We start from the raw sequence: 22,807 nt of genomic DNA, 5'->3' as shown, positions 1-22,807 counted from the left end.
GGCGTGTCAGGTAGGCCCTAGGCAGGATGTTAACCCTTTCAGTGCTTCAAGCCTCCCTCGAGTGAGAGAAAGGAACAAGATGCAAGCATGTAAAGGAACAGCATGAAGACATCGAGGTCAGTGAGGAAGAAGTTAAGTCCCAGATGGGAGGGAGGAGGAGATGCCTTGTTTTTGGAGCTGAAATCCTCTTGTAAGCTATGGAGAAAGAACTCTTTTTCCTTATAACGCATGAAACTATGGGGAGATGCAAGTGTTCAAATTGATATCGAGCAAAGGCCTCCATGCTAAGATAAGCAGATGTTGAAATGGCTGTGATCCCATGAGAAGTTTAAACAGAGGAAGAGAGAAGAGTAGTCCTGTGCTTCCAGGAGAAGAAGAAGATCTCTGTTCCCAGGGATGAAGATGATTTTAGAAATAGACAATAAGGAGAACTTTCACCTTTGAACAGCTCATCTTTAAAACAGTACCCCATAAGTAGATGTGGCCCATCGACAAGCTGTGGGAAGGCTTGTGGAAATGGGAAGGAGTTCATGATGGCAGGGTTCCCTGGGTGGCTGCTGTTCGTGACAAATTGAGAGCGACGAGAGAACTGTTTCCTTTCCTCTTGTGGAGAAGTCTCTATAACCTTAACAAGAGGGACTTCTCTCCCTCAGTGAACTGAAGAAAGACTATTTTAGAGGTGGTAAACTGACTGGAAATCTTGGGTGTGGTTTCTTTACATTGTCTGTAGGAAAGAAAAGGTTGTGAGGGGAAGTGTTCTGAAGGGTTTGTTTTGATTCTTACTACTTTTTTCCTTCTAGTTACTTTTAATAAAATTTTCTTTATACCCTCTTAAAGTTTTGAGCCTGCTTTGCCTTTCTCCTAATCCTATCTCACAGCAGGAAGTGAGTGTATTGGTGATTGGCCAGCACCAAACCTACCACATTCTTTAGTGCATTGGCTGGGAAAATTTCAAATTGGGGAAATCTTAAATTGGCAAATATAAACCACAACACGAAATTGGTCTTTCTGCCTGGTTTTGAACTGAAACCACCACAAGTGTGTATGTGAATTCTGATGCTGTTTTAGCTGCAAGACGTTAAATTCTATCATTAAAATCACCTGGTTAAAAGTCATATAAGTTCTTGTGTACCTGTATCATTTCAACTTCCAGTGTTATGTGGTGGTTAGAAATTCTTTATATCTGTATGGAAGAGAGAAAACAAAAAAGATTCATTTAAATTCTCCCTAATAAAGATGCAAGTTAGTTCCAGGCCCATTGGTACTTGTGGCTTGGCATCTAGTACAACTCCTGAATTTTCAAAGCATGGCTGTGGCAATCTACAGGCTGTTGGAGACTACAGATGGGATACTGGTGGTTCTTTGCAACTGAAAATATTTCAGCACCTTCTTTGATAACATTCCTTTTAAGTGTGGTGGAGGTGGAATAGAAAGCTGTTGTCCCTGGCTAGAAAGGAACCACTAGGGCATTAGGGGAGCAGGGAGAATATCTTGCACCACTCAGCCTGAGGTGATTGTTTGTTGTACTTGATCTAAAAATGGGAGATAAGTTTTCTGTGTTCTTCTGAGTTGTTGTGAAGTTTCCAAATCTTATTGGCACATTGAGTACTCCACACACAAGCCTGGGGCGTGGAGTATGTGGCCTGTTATAAAATGTTACTAGCTAAGGACCGGAGGAGGGAACTGCCGTTGATATTTATTATTGATTTAATGCTCCTTTAGGGAACATTTTTTTTATGTCATGGTGTAAATGGACATCTTACATGAAATCAATATTTTAAAAATGTTTTCTAACAGTTGTAGATAGAAGATGTCAATGTTTGTAAAGTTTGTAATCTCTTTGTATATAATAATTTCTGAAATGAGAGACTTCATTGATTAAAAAGGAAATGCATGTAAAGTAATGCTGCTATCTTCTTAATAGGGATGATGATGTCGCAGTTTAATATTTCTCAGAACTCCATGAGAGGTAGTCCTGCATCTTCTAATTATCAACAAACCACTATCTCACATAGCCCTTCCAGGTAACATTCTCTTTTAAATGGGGTGGGATGGGCAGCAAACTGCAACTTCTATCTACAGTGACAGTCAATTCATTTTGCAAGTATGTGAATGGAAGGTGATCAGTGTCAGGATATATTTTGCATTTGTCTGACAGCAGGGTGAGTTTCTTCAGCTGGAAAAGCAACATGGTTTTGCTAGTGAGTAATCTTTGTATTCTGATTAGTCAGAATTCCCTGCTGTCCCTCCCTCACATAATTTTGGCAAACTTTCTTTCCCGCTAAAATAATACCCCTGCCTCCTGACACCCCTACAGCTATTTTCTACCTGTGGCAGGAGAACAGGAGAGAAGAGGCTATGTGTTCCAGCATGTATAACATTACCAGTGTGACAGAAGGGTGGAAAAGAAGGCTTGTAAAAACATGGAATACTGCTGTAACAGTTATACAAAAGGCTGCTCAGAGGAGGATAGGCCCAGTAATTTAGCCAGTCTTCCATCAGCTTTCTCATCAACTTTTGGGTTCTTTTTCAAACTTTGAGTGTCAGCAAGCAGCATGTACCTATAGAATCATTTAGGTTGGAAAAGACCTCTAAGATCATCAAGTCCAACCATTAACCTAACACTGTCAGGTCCACTACTAAACCGTGTCCCTAAGTGACACATGTACACACATTTTAAATACCTCCTGGTTGGTGACTTAATCACTTCACTGGGCAGCGTGTGCCAGTGCTTGACAAACCTTTTGGTAAAGAAATTTTTCCTGATATATAATCTAAACCTCCCCTAGAATAACTTGAGGCCATTTCCTCTTGCTCTGTTGCTTGTTACCTCCTTTCAACAATAAAGTGTCCCCTGAGCCTTCTTTTCTCCAGACTAAACACCCCCAGCTCCCTTTGTCTTCTAAAAGAAATAAGAAATTTGTATAAATTTCCTTTTCCAACTTTTTCAAACTTTTTAATTTTATTTTTTAGTCGGTTTGTGCCACCACAAACAAGCTCTGGTAACAGATTTTTGGCACAACAGAACAGTCCAGTGCCTAGTCCATATGCTCCTCGAAGTCCTGCAGGATACATGCCATATTCACATCCTCCAAGTTACACACCACATCCTCAGATGCAGCAAGGTAAGTCATTGATATTTATTTTATTCTCCTATCTTATGTCAGCTTTACCTTCATGTGTGTGTTTCACAGCTCTCTAATTTCTTTGAAGGAGTCACATGCTTAATGCAAATCTTGGAGTTGGTAGAGAATTTTTTGGGTATGCTTAAGCTTTGCTTTCCTGACTGTACAGTGGTAGTATTTATTTTATTTCAAAAAATCCCAGAAGGATCATTGAGTCCAACTCTTAAGTGAATGGCCCATATAAGGATTGAACCAGTGACCTTGGTGTTAATGCTTCTCCTCTATGTACACTGATTTTGCATAGTTGTCACATATACATGAAAATAGAAAAATTTAAAAAACCCTAAAACTTTTTATTTGTTAGCTATGGCAATTGTTTATCTGTACTGGCGAAAACATATTTTTTGCCAGTGTAATGTAAATTTTGCTGCCAGCTTATTTAACCGTACCAAACCTTTGCAGTGTAGGCTAGGCTAAGTTGGCTAGAATTATACTCAAGGTATGCAGTAACTGGCAAAGATGACCTTCAGAATTAATGGATTTCTTTGTTTTTCCCTTTTCTAAAAACAATCTTGAACAACATGAACACTGTTAAGTATCTAGGCATTATCCTTTCTTGGAAGTAGAATTCTTGTTAGATTCTTTTAAATCATCTGTTCCTAAAGTTTAGCAGTGTGCTTAGAATTTATATAGGTGTTCTGTATGTAATGTTATGTGTCTCATGAATACCTTGGAAGTTATTAAAGGTAGAGAATGCATATTATATAGAGGAAAATAAAGTTTTCTATAACCTATGAGTATGATGCTGACTGTAATTAGGATAGATGTGGAGTGAAGCTTGGCTAATCTGTACATGGAATTTAGGTTTAAGTCTCTTGAAAATTTAAAACTTAGATACTAATTTTATTCAAGGTATTTGTGGAAAAAGGATTCAGTGAAGAAAGTTGGGATTCTTGTTACAATCCTAGACCTCCTGCATCCAACACATTAATATTATGGCCTTTTCTGTGAGATTTTTTAGAGTTAATGATTGTGTGACTATATTGGTATAATTATTTTTATTTTTCTGTATTTCAGCTTCAGTATCTAGTCCCATTGTCACAGCTGGGATGAGAAATCTCCATGAAAATAAAGTTTCAAGTCAGTTGTCTGGAAATTCAGCTAATCATCATGCTGATAATTCTAGACATGGCTCAAATGAAGACTATCTACAGATGGTGCACAGGATAAGTAGTGATGTATGTTACCTGGATCAGTTTATGATGATAAAACAAATATTTACTATGATAAACCAAGCATGCATTTAGCTGCCTTAAAAGTCAGATATTTTATGAGGATGCTGTTGATGAATAAAACCACTGAAAATATATTTCGGTTTCAGATGTGTGCACTCAAGTGTGCAACTTTAATGTGCAAGTTTTAAGATTTTTCTAGATCTCTGTCCTTTGGAACAGTTTGTGACATTGATTCTGATGAAAGTATGAAAAGTAAAAAATCTTACTCATGTGAGGTTATTATAAAGAGATGGTAGAGTCTCTCTGCAATTATTGTATCAATATATTGATGTAAATAATACTAGATTCTAAATAGGTTTATAGTTAACGTCTTTCTGAAGATTCCCCTGTCAATTAGATGAGACAATTGCATAACCTATTCAGTAATATAGTAGTGTTGTCAAAGGCAAAAATTGCTTTTAACATTTTTTCTTACAGATCTATTATGTGCTTTTATGGCCTGGTTGATTTATATGTTTTCCTAGTGACTTGATTTCACGTGGGAGAAATTCTTGCTAAAGTATTGAATATAAGTGAAAAAGAACAGCAACTTTCTCCCATGGTGTTTTCAACTTCTTCACTTTCTTAATGAGCATCTCATCCTGTGGATGAAGCATGTTTTGACTCTTCTTTACAAGTTTGGCACACAGTCTCTTAACACCTCTTAAGGAGACAGCACTTAAGTTTCATTTTTATTTTTTGCTTTTAGTTCTTTGAACTATGCGGTCTTAGTGATGCCTACAACAGTTACAAAACTTGATCAAAACCTGGTGACAAGCGGGCCTTTTTTTGACCTTTTTGAAAAAGATATATTTAATTTACCTTATAAAAACTAGGGGCAACTTTTGTCTTGCTAAATTAGCTTGTGGAAGTAAAAAACTGTTGTATTCAACAAGTGTATTGATAACACCAGGCTACCTAAATTCCTTACAGGGATTAGTACACTGGAACTCTAAGACAGTTATTAGTTTATTAGACTTCTCTTTTTAAATGAAAGAATTATGCTGATGAAAAATATTAGCTAAGAAGTGACATCTTCAACAAGAGAGTTTTGTAATGAAGGAATCTATCATAATACACTATCTCATCAGGTATTTTTCTCAGTCTCTGTTTCAGCAATGTAAATTCTTCAAAATAAGAAGCAGTTCTTGACATTAAATGAACATATATTCCCCAACTCCTACCTCTAGTAGGCCACCCCCAACCTGTGCTGGTACTTGGGGTTATTGCTCCCCAGGTGCAGGACCCTACACTTGCCCTTGTTGAACCTCATTAGGCTTCTCTCCACCCAATTCTCCAGCCTATCAAGGTCCCTGTGAATGGCAGCACAGCCTTCAGGTGTATCAGCCACTCTTCCTAGTTTTGTATCATCAGCACATGCAACTGAAGTGCATCTACAACAATGCACGCAGCATGGGCAACAAACAGGAGGGACTGGAAGCCATGGTGCAGCAGGGAAACTATGATATAGTTGCAATCATGGAGACATGGTGGGATGACTTGCATGACTGAAAGGCTGCAATGGATGGGACTAAACTCTTTATAAGGGATCAGCAAGGAAGAAGAGGCTTTAGATACCTCTTGTATGTTAGGGAATGTTCTGATTGTCTGGAACTTGATGAAGGTACTGGTAGGGTTGAGTGTTTATGGGTAAGAATTAAGGGGAAGGCCAGCAGAGCAAATCTCCTGATGGGAATCTCCTATAGACCACCCAGCCAAGATGAAGAAGAAGACAAAATGTTCTATGAGTAGCTGGGAGAAGTCTCGCGATCACTGGCCCTTGTTCTCATGGGGGACTTCAACTCACCAGATCTATTCTGGAAATAGAGCACAGCAGAGGAAACAGTCCAGGAGGTACCTGGAATGTGTGGAAGAACTGACACAGCTGGTGAGTGAGCCAATCAGGAAAAGTGCCCCACTGGACCTGCTGTTTGTGAATAGAGAAGGGCTGGTGTGGGATGTGATAATTGGAGGCCATCTTGGGCACAGTGATAATGAAATGATAATTTTCTGTTCTCAGAGAAGTAAGCAGGGGGATCAGCAGAACTGCCAAGGCTGCAATGGATGGGACTAAACTCTTTATAAGGGATCAGCAAGGAAGAAGAGGCTTTAGATACCTCTTGTATGTTAGGGAATGTTCTGATTGTCTGGAACTTGATGAAGGTACTGGTAGGGTTGAGTGTTTATGGGTAAGAATTAAGGGGAAGGCCAGCAGAGCAAATCTCCTGATGGGAATCTCCTATAGACCACCCAGCCAAGATGAAGAAGAAGACAAAATGTTCTATGAGTAGCTGGGAGAAGTCTCGCGATCACTGGCCCTTGTTCTCATGGGGGACTTCAACTCACCAGATCTATTCTGGCTTTTTCAGCATCAAGAGATAGTTATTTTGGAAATAAATTTGAGTTGAACTCAAGTTTTCTTGATGAGTTAATATTCATAATATATTTTTCTCAAAGTTTTGTCAGTTTTGTCTTTGTAGAAGTCCCATACATGAAGGATTTAAGCAAATGTTTAAAATTTATTTACACTCCTTTTTTGTCTAGTTTTCAGCTGCACCAAAAGGTATTGGTGAGTAGCTCAGCTGTGCTGTCCAGAGAACTGTAAGAAGCATCAGAAGTTTGCTCACTGAGTCTTTCTAGTCACTCCTACCTAAAAGATGAAGCCTAACTGGTTACTCTGCTTCACAAGTGAGACTTTGCAGCAGTACTAGAACTCAAAGATGGACCATCACATTACACAAATGCCATGGAACTTTGCACTGCTACAGCCTGCCACTGACTACAAATTATAGTTATTATAGGCTCTGAAAAAGTAATCTGGAATTAAAAAAAAAACCCAAACACACAAGCATAGAGCACAGAAATATCTAAAAGCATTGTTTCAACCCTGTGACATAAAGATGATTAAGCAGCAGTAAATTTTTTACCTGCACTTGTAAAAATATGAAGAGGACCTTTGAAGAAATGGCAAATCTTCACTCATATTTCAGATTATAGCAGCAGAGAGCACAGAGACTTGTAGTGATCAATGAAAACCTGTGTTTAAAATTCTGCACTGTAATGATAATTAAATCCTAGAATAACAATCTACATAAAGAAGAAGTAGCATTCAGCATTATATTCTGCGGTGAAGTTATAACATTTTTTTAAAACAACGAAGCCTTTTCAGGTAATATTTGAAGACTCAAAAGGTGTTTCTGCACAATTCTTAAAAACACACTCATTTGTCCTAGAACTAAAATATGCAATTACATATGTAGTCCTTATTTTAGAAAGCTAATCCTTTAAATATATTATAAGCCAACTCAGACATCTCCTTACCACACAAATTTTCTCTCATTCTCTGTGGATGTGTCTACCCAGACCTTAGTAAAGCCTTGACGCTGTCTCCCACAGCATTTTCCTGGAAAAGCTGGCAGCCCATGGGTTGGACAGGTGCTCTCTTCACTGGGCTAGGAACTGTCTGGATGGTCAGGCCCAGAGAGTGGTGGAGAATGGAACTACATCCAGTTGGCAGCCAGTCACCAGTGGAGTTCCCCAAAGCTCAGTATGGGGGCCAGCCCTTTTTAATATCTTCATTGATGACCTGGACAAGGGGATCAAGTGCAACTTCAGCAAGTTTGCAGAGGGCACCAAGTTGGGGTGGAGTGTTGATCTGCTGGAGGGCAGGAAGGCTCTGCATAGGGATCTGGACAGGCTGGAGCAATGGGACAAGGCCAATTGTATGAGGTTCAACAAGGCCAAGTGCCAGGTCCCGCATTTGAGTCACACAACCCCCTGCAACACTACAGGCTTGGGAAACTGTGGCTGGAAAGCTGCCCACAGGAAAAGGACCTGGGGGTGCTGAGCAACAGCAGCTGAACATGAACCAGTGTGTGCCTAGGTGGGCAAGAAGGCCAGTGGCATCCTGGCTTGGAACAGAAATGGTGTGACCAGCAGGACCAGGGCAGTGATTGTCCCTCTGTACTCAGCACTGGTGAGGCCACACCTTGAGTGCTGTGTCCAGTTCTGGGCCCCTCACTGCAAGAAAGACATTGTGGTGCTGGAGCGAGTCCAGAGAACGGCAATGGAGCTGGGGAGGAGTCTGGAGCACCTGAGGGGGCTCATCCTGGTGAACAGGAGGCTCAGGGGGAACCTTCTCACTCTCTACAACTCCCTGAAAGGAGGGTGGAGCCAGGTGGGAGTTGTGTTCTTCTGGGGAACAAGAGACAGGACAAGACGAAATGGCCTCAAGTTGGTCTAGGGAAGGTTTAGATTGGATATTTGGGAAAATTTCTTCATGGAAACGGTCGTCAAGCATTGGAACAGACTGCCCAGGGTATTGGTTGAGTCACCATCCTTGGAAGTGTTCAAAAAAATGTGTGCATGTGGCACTTGGGGACATGGTTTAATGGTCAACATAATGGTGGTGCTGTGTTATTGGTTGGACTTGATGATCTTAAAGATATTTTCCAACCTTAACAATTCTATGAAACTCATTCAAAACTGACCGGCTATGAAAACATAAAGCATACCATCATTGTTCAGTTTAATGGGAAAAATACCGAGAGTAAAAAGTAAGTATACCTTTAAAAACTGATTTTAGTAGCTGTCCTGCAGAAAACAGTTTGAACAAGTTGAAGTAATTCAAGTTTTGCATTTATATATGAACAATCATGTTAATCATAATGTTGCATCTTTTTTAAAAACCGTATTAACATTGGCAGAGATAGTTATGAACAAGGATTATTAAATCATAAAATCTAAAACTTTGTTTATCTTTTTTCTTAGCTTTGGGATTTTGTTCTTTAGAAGTTATGAATGTCTGCAGGATATTGTGGGTTTGTAATATTCGATTCTACTAAATCAGCAAGCATATACTTGAAGGCTCACTGTGCATATACTCAAGTAAAGGACCATTTTTTGAGAAACTGGAGAATCATAGAATGGTTTGGGTTGAAGGGACCTTGAACACCATCTAGTTCCAACCCTCTACTGTAGACAGGGACACCTTCCACTGGACCAGGTTGCTCCAGGCCCCATCCAGCCTGGCCTTGAACACTTCCGGGGATTTGGCAGACACAGCTTCTCTGGACAACTTGTCCCAGGGCCTCACCACACTCACAGGGAAGACTTCCTTCCTAACATCTAATCTAGATCTACCCTCTTTCAGCTTTAAGCCCTTGCTCCTTGTCCTATTGCTACACTCCCTGATAAAGAGTCCTCCTCTGGCTTTGTTGCAGGCTCCCTTCAGCTATTGGAAGGCTGCTCTAAGGTCTCCCTGGAGCTTTCTCTTCTCCAGGCTGAAGAGTCCTAATTCTCTCAGCCTTTCCTCATAGCAGAGGTACTACTGCCCTCTAATCATCTTGGCGGCCTCTTCTGGACTTGCTTCAGCAGGTCCATGTCCTTCCTGTGCTGGGGACTCCAGAGCTGGAGGCAGCACTGCAGGTGGGGGTCTCACCAGAGCAGAGGGACAGAATCACTTCTCTTGACCTGCTGGGTTACACTGCTTTTGATGCAGCCCAGACTGCAGTTGGCTTTCTGGGCTGTAAGTGCATGTGAGAACATGCCCAGAATATAAGTTTGTGCTTACATTTCACCATTTGATGAAGTTCTTATCTAGGAAACAGTAAATGAGGACTTCTACAGTAGCTGACAAATTTTCAGGAATGGCATGCGTGTGCCTGAAAGATCACCTACCTAGTTAGTTCAATTAATTTAATAAAAGACGTCTTTACTTATGTCCTTGGCAGTCCATGGGTAGAGGACCTCTCCTGTTCTAATAAAAAATATATCTATGAAAGTTACTAAGCTTTTGTTCCCCCAGTATTTTGGTGGATTTGAGATTTATTATAATTCAATGATAATTAGTGTTTGAAATAATAATCTCCTTACTTTCAGTGTATTAAATAAACAAGTAACTGTTACATCAGCAAATTAATTCATTTTGACTTGCAATAAAAACATGTAAGTTTAAGGTATAGTTGTTTTTATTTCATTGAATCAGAATATTAGATTTCTTTACACATGAGGCTTTCTCACCAGGCAACAAGTCTTTTTGCAAGCAGTTAGAACAATAAGTGTAATGAATAGCACATCATGAGGTTTAGATTCATTTTGCTGTGGGAGGGGAAAACAATCTAATAGAATTGTTTTGTAAATGCCTATGTGTGATGAAATTGATGAAATATGGTTTCTTATGAATTTGTATTCTTTACCTTGTAAGCACTTTCAGTCCATAAATATCAAACTATTTTCTTTATTCTTAAGCAGTGTGAACTATGCCTTCACAAGGCATAACATGCAGTGGCTGATCTACTGCTATGCATGTGGAAATTGGCTGATTTACCATTGTCAGAGGAAGTGTGTAGTTGACATCCATCTATCTCAGTTGCCACAATGGGTGTGCTACAGATTTTGTTCAATCCTGATGTGTTTATGTTGGAGGGTATGAATACAAAGTTTTGGTTTGCTTAACTGTAAAAGTAAGATGGCATTATAGTAAACTTTAAGGGTAGGCTAATTTAAAAAATGCTGAATTTGTTTAAAAAAGAGAAAAATCTACTTATTATACTCAATTTCTTTCAGTTGGTATTGTAGAGAGTTCATCTTTCTGTTTTTCAGCTCTTTACTATATGTAACAGAAAACTTCTAAATGAAATCTTAATGTCAACCAAAGTGCTTATTTAGCTGGAAGACATGCATGGATTTATTTTTGTGTGCATGTTCTGGTTCTAAATTCTTAAGGCTGTTTTTTTTTTTTAATTTTGCCTATATAGTAGTCTAATAGCAGTCCAAATGACAAAGTTTTTTATAGAAATAAATATTTTTCTAATATTTTTGTATGCTTTTTCATCCAGTTCATTTTATCAGTATATGTACTAATTTTGGTCTTTATTTTATGAAGTGTTCATAATTTTATTTTTTTTTTTTATCATGGTCACTTTAGGATGGCGATCCTTCAGTAAGGAATGCTGCATCTTTTTCCTTGAGGTCACCACAGTCAGTCTGCTCTCCATCTGGAAGTGATGGAACCCTTAAAGGTAATCTAGCAGTCATATATATGAATGTATTTTTTTCCCAGTTTTAAAACACAGAGTTTAAAGTTAGTTCTCCCAACTTCTGTATTCCAGTAGTGCTAAAGAGTATGTCATTAATTTTTTGATACAAAATTATTTTGAGCCCTGATTCAGAAGAAATTTCTGAAGGTTCAAAAATTGACTAATCATACTTCAAAACAAAACTCAAATTCATGAAGGACAGAATAATTTTAAATTCTTTCCAATATGAGTATTCAATTCTTTAAAGGAATAGTTTCAGTTGATCTACATAAGAAATTATTTCAAGGCAGCATTACAAGTATTGAACTCTTAACCAGCTCAAAAGTGTTTTAACATGTAATGCTTGTCTTGATTGCCATCATCAAATTTTATGAACATGAAATTAAAAGTAGTTCAATGAACATTATATATATAGCATAAATGAAGCCTGAAAACCTTAGCTGTGGACAAGGAATAGGATAAACTGTCAGTCAGCTGAGAAAATAATTCTTTATGCTAAAATATGTAATGCATACTGCTGTTTTTAATATTCTCCCTAAGAAGCAATGACTGAGATAGATGAGATTAGTAAGGTAGGGGTTTGGGCATATTCTTGTTAATTTAAGTATTCAGTGCTTATGTATTTACATGGCAATAGTAAAAAGAAGCAATATTGTTTTCTTCTCTTTAATCCTGAAACAAAATTAAATCTTTATAGGTGGTCAGAATAGGTGGAGAAGGAGAAGAGGAGATGGGGGAGATTCCAGAGAAGGTGAGGGTATTGGGGTTGCGCAGCCTGGATAACAAGTCTTTGAGGGTGGATGTAGATGATGATGATGACAGGGACACACAGATGGGATGACACACAATGAACAGGCAGACCTTAGAGCAGTTTCCTCATACCTATGAGATTATCAGGAAGACTTGAGTCAGGCTTTCCACAGTATTGTGGAGCAAGGATGAGACACAATGGACTTAGATTGAAATGGGAGGTTCTGACTAGATATAAGGAAAACCTTTTTCACTATCAGGACAGTCGAGCATTAGAAAAGCCCAGAGAATCTGTGCATTTTTCATTCTTGGATGTTTTCAAGACCTGGCTGGATTAGCCCTGCCTAACATGGTGTCATGGTTTAGGAGGGATACTTCCCAATTAAGTACCTCCACCAAGACTCTCCCAAACTATGTGCCCTTCTCTTGCTCTCCCATTTTCCCCTCCCCCTCCTGCTGTGGTGGGTGGTGGGCCAGAGAGGAGAATTGGAGATACAGAGGTCAAAGATCATGGGTTGAGATAAGAACAATTTACTGGAAACAGCAATGAGATAAGAAAAGTAACAGTGAGAGCAACAATACTAATGACAAAGGGTACAAGAAAGGAAATTATTCACATGGAAACTCCCCTAAAATAGCAGATGGCTGGATGGCTTCCTCTGCCCCACTTACTTCGCTGGAAGGAGCCCCTTCTCCCCAGAAGACACTCCCTTTCCCCTTGCCCCTAGCAATGATGTTAGGTAGTATAGAATAACTTCTGGGTCCTGGCCATGCCCCCTCACAACTACTGCAAAAATTGACCCTGTCCTGGTCAGAACCAGGACACATGGTCTTGCTCACCCTGCTTTGATCACAAGGATTAACTAAAGGCCTTCTGAGGTTCCTTCTTAACTGAATTATTCTATGATTCTGTTACTGCTGAATGATCACTGTGGTTCATCTTCTGCAGGCATATACTGTGGTAAATAGTGATAGAAGAAATGTGGCTCAAATGCAAGCGAGAAGTAATTGTATAGCATGCCTGCATCAGTATTTTAGGAGGTTTTGTGCTAAAGGACTTGTTGTGAGACTTATGTAAATGGCAGAGACTAAATGTGGTTGTTTTTCTTTAACTCCTTACACAAAATTGATGTTTGAGCTTATCAGTTTAACAACATTGTGAATCTAAACTCTTGGAGTCTCTGTGGTCGAGATGACCCCGAGGTGTTAGAATGTCTCTTTTTCCCAGTCCCGCAATCGAAGAAGGAGTCAGGATTCCTCGGCTGTGGTTTTCAAGGTTGTTTATTTTCTCTTATCTATAGCATTTTTTTTCTGACCTGCTGAGGTCTGTCTAGCAGGTCGGTCCGTGGCACACTGACTGTCCCAGAGGTGGTGTTAGTTTTTTATACTAAGAACTACATGTACTTTATTTAAAATAATTTTCCAATACCTATCACCTATGTTAGACAGTCCGTCTCTACTCTAAACCAATCCAAAAGTGCCACCATCACACAGAAGATGGAGGCTAAGAAGAAGAAAGAGCAAGGACAAGGCACGTCCAAATCCCTCCATCTTGGCTTCTGAACTCCCATTCTAAAAACCCCAAAATTCTACTTTTCTATCTTGTGACAAACTAGCTATCATTCTACTTAAACTCTCGTGGCTTGTAAATCTTCACATAAAGTTGATAATTTTCTCCATGGTTTAAAATCAAAAGCACAGGTGTCTTTGGCTTTGTGCCAAGGTCTCTGAGCTCCCTAGCAGGGACTTGAGCCATCCAAGGCAGCCAGAGGAATGTCCTGGGTTTCGACATAAGCTACTTCCACTCAAATATATGATTACCATTGTCACCTAAAACTGGGAAATAAATGTTCCAAACAAATTTTTTTTATGTTAGGAAGCAAAAATTGCTTAATCAGCAGCACTGGATGCATGGGGAATTCTCCTCAAAGCATGCATGCCCAGTAACCTAACAGACCAGGTTATATTCCTGAAACTAATATATATTCATCATATGTCTATTACATTTTCGTCACATTTCCTGAATACATGCATACATGCTTGTTATTTCCACAAACATATTTGTATATGAGTAGGGGTCTTTTGAGGGTCTTTGGTGGTCATTTGGGAACATCCCATTCCTTTAAATTCCCTTTTATGTTCCCAAATTATCTGATGAATCTTTCCTCCTTGAGAGTATCTCAAATATGTGGTCAGGTCACAATGCACTTCCCTTATCATTCTTTACTCCAGTACTCTCTCTCTGTTCTCAAAACTAAGACATCTGCTAGTACATATTAATCACTGATATAAGTAAACAAGGAAGCATTAGCTGGCATAAGACTTATTAGTCACAGATGTAGGGAGTTAACACAAGGGCACAGTAATCTCTGGCATTTGTACTAAGCACTGTATGGTACAAAACTAAGCATTAACCACTAATATAGGGATCATATAGTATTGTGCTAAATTTAAAAGAATTTTCCGACATCTTCCCCCTCTGCTGCATAGACTTTTTCTTAAAAAAATATAATTTGTTTGGTAACCACTCAGCCAGAAGAATATTTGAATTATTTTTCTGGTTAAAGTTGCTGCTGTTTCAATTGGTTGTCTTGGAACTTGTTTTGAAGGTATACTTTTCATGAATATTTCTGAAAACAACTGATTGTACAATTCAGATTGTAACATTTCAGCATTCAAGAGGCTGAAAAAGTGGAAGAGGAGCTTTTTGATTCACCTGTATGCTAGCTTTACTTTTCTCATTGATAAAGCACACAACTGAAAAACTGTTACTAATTTTGACTTCTTCAAGAAATTAATAAACCCTGATTGAGAGAACCAGTTCTTGATGCTGCAAGAATCTTGCCAGATGTTTACTTCCTCTAATCTTGCATTTTAGAAATGCATTGAAGAGATATAGATAATTAGTGCTATTTAGAATATGTGATCCCTGACAGTGAGTTTTTTTGCCTATAATTTGGAGTGAAAGTGATTGGTTATGCTGATAAATTTTCCAGTGACAAACAGCAAGTATCTACACTGAGCTTTTTGTTGCTACTATCATTTGTCCTTGAAAGTTTGGTTGACAAATTGCAAACTTTGATAAAGAAAGTTAGCAAAATAATTAATTGTTTGCTTGGGAGGACAAAAAGAATGGCACTAGATACCAGTCCAGAGAAAAAACACAGGAAGGATGTTATATCTAATCTTTCTTATATGACATAGAAATGTGAGACAATTACTGAAGGTATGTTTACAGACTGCATTTCTGTACTTCTGAGATGGAAGTAGCAAGGACTTCTGGAACTTGGAGACTGTGATTGTACAGCTCTGAATTACTTCAAGACTGGTGTGTCATGATGAATGATTACAGTCTCTTTAGGAGGGATAGGAAGGGCAGGTAATGTTGGGGGGGTATGGCACTATGTAATGGAGGGACTGGAATGTGTGGAGTTTACAGTTGGCCATGGCATGGTTGAGATCTTCTGGGTAAGAATCAAGGAGCAAACAAATAATGAGGATGTCATTGTGAAAATATTTTATAGACCTTCTAGCCAGGACCATGACACCGATGAATTATTCTTTGAGGAACACCTCTAAATCAACCACCCTTGTCCTTATGGGGAATTTGAACTTTCCAGTTGTTAACTGGGAATATCACACAGCTGGTACAAACAGGTCCAAAAGATTGCTAAAACACATGGATGACAACTTCATGGAACAGATCCTAAGGGAGCCGACTCGGAAAGATGCCCTCCTTGATCTGATGCTGGTCAACACAGGATCTCATGAGCAAAGTGGTGATTGGCAGCCATCATGGCCACAGTGACCATGAAGAGATCGAGTTTAAAATCTCTTGACAGGAGGAAAAGTGCCAGCAAAACCTCAACTCTGGACACGAGGAGAGCAGACTTCAGGCTGCTGAGGGAATTAGTGAGTAAGGTCCCCTGGGAAAAAACTTCTGAAGATGCTGGGGTCCATCAGTGCTGGTCATTTTTTAAGCATCACCTCCTAAGGGCACAGGAGAAGGAAATTGCCCAATGTTGGAAGTCAAGCAGGTGAGGCAGAAGGCCAGGCATGGCTGAACAGTGATCTCCTATTGGAAATTAGGCTATAAAGGAAGGTGTGTGCCCAGTGGAAGCAAGGTCAGGTGGTATGGGAAGAATACAGAGATGCTGCTTGCCACTGTAGGGAGAAAATTTGTGTGGCCAAAGCTCAGCTGGAGCTGGAGCTGCCAAAACTGTGGGGGACAATAAACAGTTTTATAAATACATTAATAGCAAAAGGCAGTGAAGAAATAACATTGGCCCATTACAGGATGAGGATGGTCACCTCACAAACAGGGACATGGATGAGACAGAGATGTTTAATGCATTCTTTGCCTCCATCTTTGGCTCCTCAAAGAGCTGCTGATGTCACCACGAGGCCTCTCTCAATGGTTTTTGAATGAGCTTGGGAATCTGGAGAGGCCTCAGCTGACTGAAAGCTGGCAAACATCCCAATTTTAAAGAAGGGCAAGAAGGATGATCCTGGAAACTACAGGCCTGTCTGGCTCACTTGAGTGCCTGGTAGAATTATGGAGAGCAAAAGTAAAGTTGGGACAATGAACTTTAGGAAAGCCAACTTCCAGCTCTTCTAGGAGTCAGTCAATAGGAACCCCATGGAAACTGCCCTCGGGCAAGGAAGCAGAATAGAACTGGCAGATGTTGAAGGAAGCCTTCCATAGAGCACAAGAGCCAGTGATCCCCAGGAGCAAGAAATTGGGCAAGGAAGGCAAGAGATGGGCATGTCTGAGTAGAGACCTACTGGTCAAACTAAAGGGTAAGAAGGAAATGCACAGGCAATAGAAACAAAGATAGGTATCCTGGGAAGAGTATAGGGGTGAAGTCCAGTTGTGTAGGGATGGGGTCAAGAAGGCCAAGGCAAAGCTGGAACTGAACCTGGCAAGAGATGCAAAGAATAACAGGAAGGACTTCTACTGGTCTGTCAGCAGTCAAAAAAGGTGTTACCCCCCTGATAAACAGTGCTGGGAAACTGTTAAGAATGGACAAGGAGAAGACTGAGGTACTCTACAGTTTTTTTGCCTCAGTCTTCAATGCCGACCTCTCTTCCCACACCCGTCAAATGGATGGACAGCGGGATGGGGACTAGGGGAGAAAAGTCCCTTCCACTTTAAGATCAGGCTCATGACCATCTGAGGAACCTGAATGTAGATAAGTCTATGGGATCCAATGAGATGCATCCCAGAGTCCTGAGGGAATTGACTGATGTAGTTGCCAAGCCACTCTCCATGATATTTGAAAAGGCATGGCAGTCAGGTGAAGTCCCAGGTGACTGGAAAAAGAGAAATATTGTCCCCATCTTTAAAAAGGGTAGAAAGGAGGACCCTGGGAACCACCGCCCTGTCAGCCTCACCCCTGTGCCTGGGAAGATCATGAAAGAGAGTCTCCGGGAAGCTCTGCTAAGGCACATGGAGGATGGGGAGGTGATTTGGGACAGCCTGCACAACTTCACCAAGGGCAAGTCCTGCCTGACCAACCCAGTGGCCTCCTCTGATGGAGTGACTTCATCAGTGGACAAGGGAAGGGCTACAGATGTGTGGACTTCTGTAAAGCCTTTGATATGGAGCCCCACAACATCTTTCTCTCTAAATTGGAGACAGATGGATTTGATGGGTGGACTCTTCAGGGGAGAAGGAATTGGTTGGATGGTCGCATCCAGAGGGTTGTAGTCAACAGCTCCGAGGCTCAATGGACATCAGTGACCAGTGGTGTTCCTCAGGGGTCTGTATTGGGACCAGTGTTATCTTCATTAATGACACAAAGGGATCAAGGGCACCCTCAGCAGGCTTGCAGATGACACCAAACTGAGTGGTGCAGGTGACTCACCTAAAGGACAGGGCCATCCAGAGTGATCTGGACAAGCTCGAGAAGTGGCCCATTGGAATCTCATGAGGTTTAACAAGACCAAGTGCTGGTGCTGCACCTGGGTCAGGGCAATCCCCAGGATCAATCCAGGCTGGGGGATGAACAGATGAAGAATCACAGAATCACTAGGTTGGAAGAGACCTTTAAGATCATTGAGTCCAACCCATGCCCTAACACCTCAACTAAACCATGGCACTGAGTGCCACATCCAATTTTTTTTAAAACACATCCAGGGATGGTGACTACACCACCTCCCTGGGCAGACAATTCCAGTACTTAATCACTTCCAGTAAAAAACTTTTTCCTGACATCCAACCTGTATTTCCCTTGGCGCAGCTTAAGACTCTGTCCTCTTATTCTGTCAGTTGCTGCCTGGAGAAAGAGACCCACCCCCACCTGACTACAACCACCTTTCAGGAAGTTTTAGAGAGTGAAGAGCAGCCCTGGGGAGAGAGACTTGGGGGTGCTGGTTGGTGAGAGGCTGGACATGCCCCGTCCATGTGCGCCGGCACCCAGAAACCCCCTGTGTGCTGGGCTGTACCCAAAGAGGAGTGGCCAGCAGGTCGAGGGAGGTGATTCTGTCCCTCTACTTTGCTCTGGTGAGACCCAACCTGCAGTGCTACCTCCAGTTCTGGAGTCCCTAGCATAGGAAGAACATGGACCTGTTGGAGCAAGTCCAGAGGAGGCCACCAAGATGATTAGAGGGCAGGAGCACCTCTGCTATGAGGAAAGGCTGAGAGAATTGGGACTGTTGGATGGGGCCCTGAGTAACCTGATCTAGTGGAAGGTGTCCCAAAAAGATATGACGTTGTAAAGACTAGATGTCCATGAGCAAGGCCAACAAAGGGAACCTGCACCAGCAGTGCATGGTAGTTACTGTAAAAGGAAATGTTGAGTGATCGTAGTGGGTGACTGTTATGGGGCACTGAGGCCCCCATCTGCCAGCCTGATAGAGCTAGGAGTGGTATGCTGTCTACTGGGGGCTGATATCCATGATGTTGCCAAGAGTGCCCCAACTTTTCAAGAGTACAGACTGCTACCCGCTATTACTTTTCCATGTGGGTATGAATGAATGCTGCAAGCCAAAAAGTAGGTAGGATCAAGGAAGACTATAAAGCCTTGGCGAGGCAGGTGAAAAACATCTGTGCCCAAGTCATCTTCTCATCTATCCTACTGGTCAGAGAAATGAGGATCGCCAGAAGCAGACACATAGTGCAGATCAGTCTGGCTCTGGATGGTGCCATCAAGAAGGTTTTGGCTTTTATGACAGTGGGTTGTGCTTTAATGATTGCAGCCTGTTAGGGAGGGATGGGATCCACCTGTCTTAAAAGAGCAAGAGAAGTTTTGGCAGCAGGTTGGCCAATTTGGTGAGATGGGCTTTAAACCAAAGGACTTGGGGATAGGGTCCAAAGTGGCAATACTCATGCCTTTGCTTCCTCCTGGGGAGTAGGTCATACCAGTCATTGCAGTGAATGATGTTCCTTGACTGCCCCTCAAGGTAAAGATCAAAGGAAAAACCACATCAAGAGTGGTTATGGTTATGGTGAATCCTCTTATACCCCTTCTAGGGAACCTGCATGCCTGATTGCCTCTCTGAAGTGTCTGTACACAAACACATGCAGCATAGGTAATAAATAGGAAGAACTGGAAATCTATGTGCGGTTGCAGGGCCATGATCTCATTGCAATGACAGAAGCATGATGGGATAGTTCACATGACTGGAATGTTGTTGTGGATGGGTATGTACTTTTTAGAAAGGACAGGTCAGAAAAGCGAGGTGGTGGAATTGATCTTTATGTGAGAGAGCAACTGGAATGTATCGAGTTCTACCCAGGGACAGATGAACGAGGTGAGAGTTTATGGGTGAGAATTAAGGGACAGGCTGATATAGGTGACATTGTTGCGGGTGTTTACTACAGACCACCTGATCAGGAGGAGGAAGTTGATGAGGCTTTCTATGGGCAACTGGAAATAGCCTTGCAGTCACAGGCCCTGGTTCTCCCAGGGAACTTAAACTACCCTGATATTTGTTGGAGAGTCAACATGGCCCAGCACACACAGTCCAGGAAGTTTCTGCAGATCATTGATGATAACTTTTTGATGCAAGTGGTGGAGAAGCCAATAAGGAAAGGTGTGTTGCTGGACCTTGTACTTACAAACCAGGAGGGACTGGTTGAAGACATGAAGGTTGGGGGCAGCCTTGGCTTTAGTGACCATGAGATGGTAGAACTCAGGATTCTGCGGGAGGGAAGAAAAACAGCAGAACTAGAACCTTAAACTTTAGGAGAGCCAACGTCACCCTCTTCAGGGACCTGTTTAGAGGAATCCCATGGGGTGGGGCTCTAGAAGAAGGGAGTTCAAGAGAGCTGGTCAGTATTTAAGCACTACTTCCTCCAAGCTGAAGACCAATGTATCCCAATGAGCAAGAAATCAGGGAAAGGGGGCAGATGTGCATGGATGAGCAGGGAGCTTCTAGCAAATCTCAAATGCAAGAAAGAAATTTATGAGATGTGGAAAAAGGGACAGGCCATGTGGGAAGACTATAGGAATGTTGTCAGGGTATGCAGGGATATGACAAGCAAAGCCAAGGCCCGCTTGGAATTGAGTCTGGCAACGGACATCAAGGATAAAAAGAAGAGCTTCTACAAGTATTTTATCAGCAAAAGGAAGATTAGGGAAAATATGGGGCTTCTGCTGAATCCAATGGGTGTCCTGGTAATAGAAGATACAGAGAAGGCGGAATTACTGAATGTCTTCTTTGCCTCAGTCTTCACTGCTGAGGATGACTTTCAGGAGTCGCAGACCTCAGAGGTAAGAGAGGAAGACCAGAGAAAGGAAACTTCCCCTGGTCGTAGAGGGTTGTGTTAGAGATGGGCTAAACAGACTCAACACCCATAAATCCATGAGCCCATGATGCACCTGTGGGTGATGAGGGAGCTGGCAGATGTTGTTACTTTTGTTACTCTGTGGTTCTCCATCATCTTTGAAAAAGTTGTGGAGAATGAGAGAGGTGCCCAATGATTGGAGGAATCCAATGTTACTCCCATCTTCAAAAAGGGCAAGAAGGAGGACCCAAGAAACTACGAGCCAGTCAGCCTCCCTCCCATCCCTGGAAAGGTGATTGAACAGGTCATTCTGGAGGTCATCAACAAGCCTGTAGAAGAAAAGGAGGTCATAACGAGTAATTAGCATGGATTCACCAAGGGGAAATCATGCTTGACCAATTTGATAGCCTTCTGTGATGGCATGGCAGGATGAGTCAATGAGGGGAGAGCAGTGGATGTCTACCTCGACTTCATCAAGGCTTTTGACACTATCTCCCATAACATCCTTGTAGGTAAGCTCAGGAAATGTGGGTTGGATGAATGGATAGTGTAGTGGTTTGACCTTGGCTGGGCACCAGGTACCCATCAAACTGTTCTATCACTCCCCAGTGGGACAGGGGCAAGGAAATAAGATGGAGAACAACTCGTAGGTTGAGATAAGACAGTTTACTAAAGCAAAAAAAGGAAAAGCAAAAGTTTGCGTGTGCATAAGCAAGGGGGAAAAGTTAATTTCTACTTCCCATCAGTGTGTGATGTTCAGACACTTCCCAGGAAGCAGGGCTTCAGCACACACAAGTGGTTGCTCCAGAAGTCAAACGTAGAATAAAGAATGCCCTCCCCCCCCATCCCTTTGGTTAATTTGGGTCAGCTGGCCTGGTTGTGTCCCCTCTCAGGATCTTGCTCACTCCCAGCCCCTTTATGGTGGGGGGGAATGTTGAGAGACAGCACTGATGCTGTGCCAGTGCTGCTCAGCAGCAGCCAAAACACTGGTGTGTTCTCAACACCTTTCCAGCTTCCAATGCAAAGCACAGCACTGTGAGGGCTGCTAAGAGAAAATGAACTCTATCTCAGTCAGACCCAATACAGACAGTGAGGTGGATCAAGAACTGGCTGACTGGCAGAGCTCAGAGGGTCGTGATCAGCGTGGCAGAATCCAGTTGGAGGCATGTAGTCAACGGTGTTCCCCAGGGATCAATACTGTGTCCAATCTTATCCAACTTGTTTATCAGTGACCTGGGCAATGGGATAGAACATACCCTCAGCAAGTTTGCTGTTGATACAAAACTGGGGGGAGTGGCTGATATACCTGTAGGTTGTGCTGCTATTCAGTGGGGCCTTGATAGGCTGGAGAGTTGGGCAGAGAGAAGCCTAATGAGGTTCAACAAGGACAAAGTGTAGGGTTCTGCACCTGGGGAGGAATAACCTCAAATACCAGCACAGGTTGGGGGCTCATCTACCAGAGAGCAGCTCTATAGAGAAGGACCTGGGAGTCTTGGTGGATGACAAGTTGAATATGAGCTGGCAGTGCAACCTGGGGCCAGGACGGACAATGGTATCATGGGGTGCATCAGGAAGAGTGTGGCTAGCAGCTCTGGGAGGTGATCCTCCCCTTCTACTTGGCCCTAGTGAGGCCACATCTGGAGTGCTTGTGTCCAGTTCTGGGCTCCTCAGTACAAAAAAGACAAGGAGCTCCTGAAGAGGGTCCAGTGGAGAGTTACAAAGATGATGAGGGATCTGGAGCATCTCTGATGAGGAGAGACTTCAGGAACTAGGCCTGGTTAGTCTGGAGAAGAGAAGACTGAGAGGGGATCTCATTATTGCATATAAATATCTCAAAGGTAGGCATTAAGAGGATCGTGCCAGACTCTTTTCAGTGGTGCCCAGTGA

At 41.8% G+C, this 22,807-nt stretch overlaps 1 protein-coding gene across 1 annotated transcript in view; it reads left to right on the top strand.

Annotated features, from left to right (window-relative positions):
* Positions 1-12,317, top strand: part of LOC102031646 (nipped-B-like protein) — a 21,456-nt gene extending 9,139 nt beyond the window's left edge. Inside the window, exons 4-8 of the mRNA XM_031065527.1 lie at positions 1,925-2,024; positions 2,974-3,125; positions 4,203-4,363; positions 11,328-11,421; positions 12,137-12,317. Of these exons, the coding sequence (XP_030921387.1) occupies positions 1,925-2,024; positions 2,974-3,125; positions 4,203-4,363; positions 11,328-11,421; positions 12,137-12,222 (593 nt within the window). The 3' untranslated portion in view covers positions 12,223-12,317. The remainder of the gene's footprint in view (positions 1-1,924; positions 2,025-2,973; positions 3,126-4,202; positions 4,364-11,327; positions 11,422-12,136) is intronic.
* The last annotated feature ends 10,490 nt before the right edge of the window (positions 12,318-22,807 follow it).

The sequence above is a fragment of the Geospiza fortis genome, unplaced genomic scaffold (genome assembly GCF_000277835.1).
Source record: "Geospiza fortis unplaced genomic scaffold, GeoFor_1.0 scaffold987, whole genome shotgun sequence".
NCBI classification, from domain to species: Eukaryota; Metazoa; Chordata; class Aves; order Passeriformes; family Thraupidae; genus Geospiza; species Geospiza fortis.
This window is presented reverse-complemented; position numbering and strand designations above follow the sequence as displayed.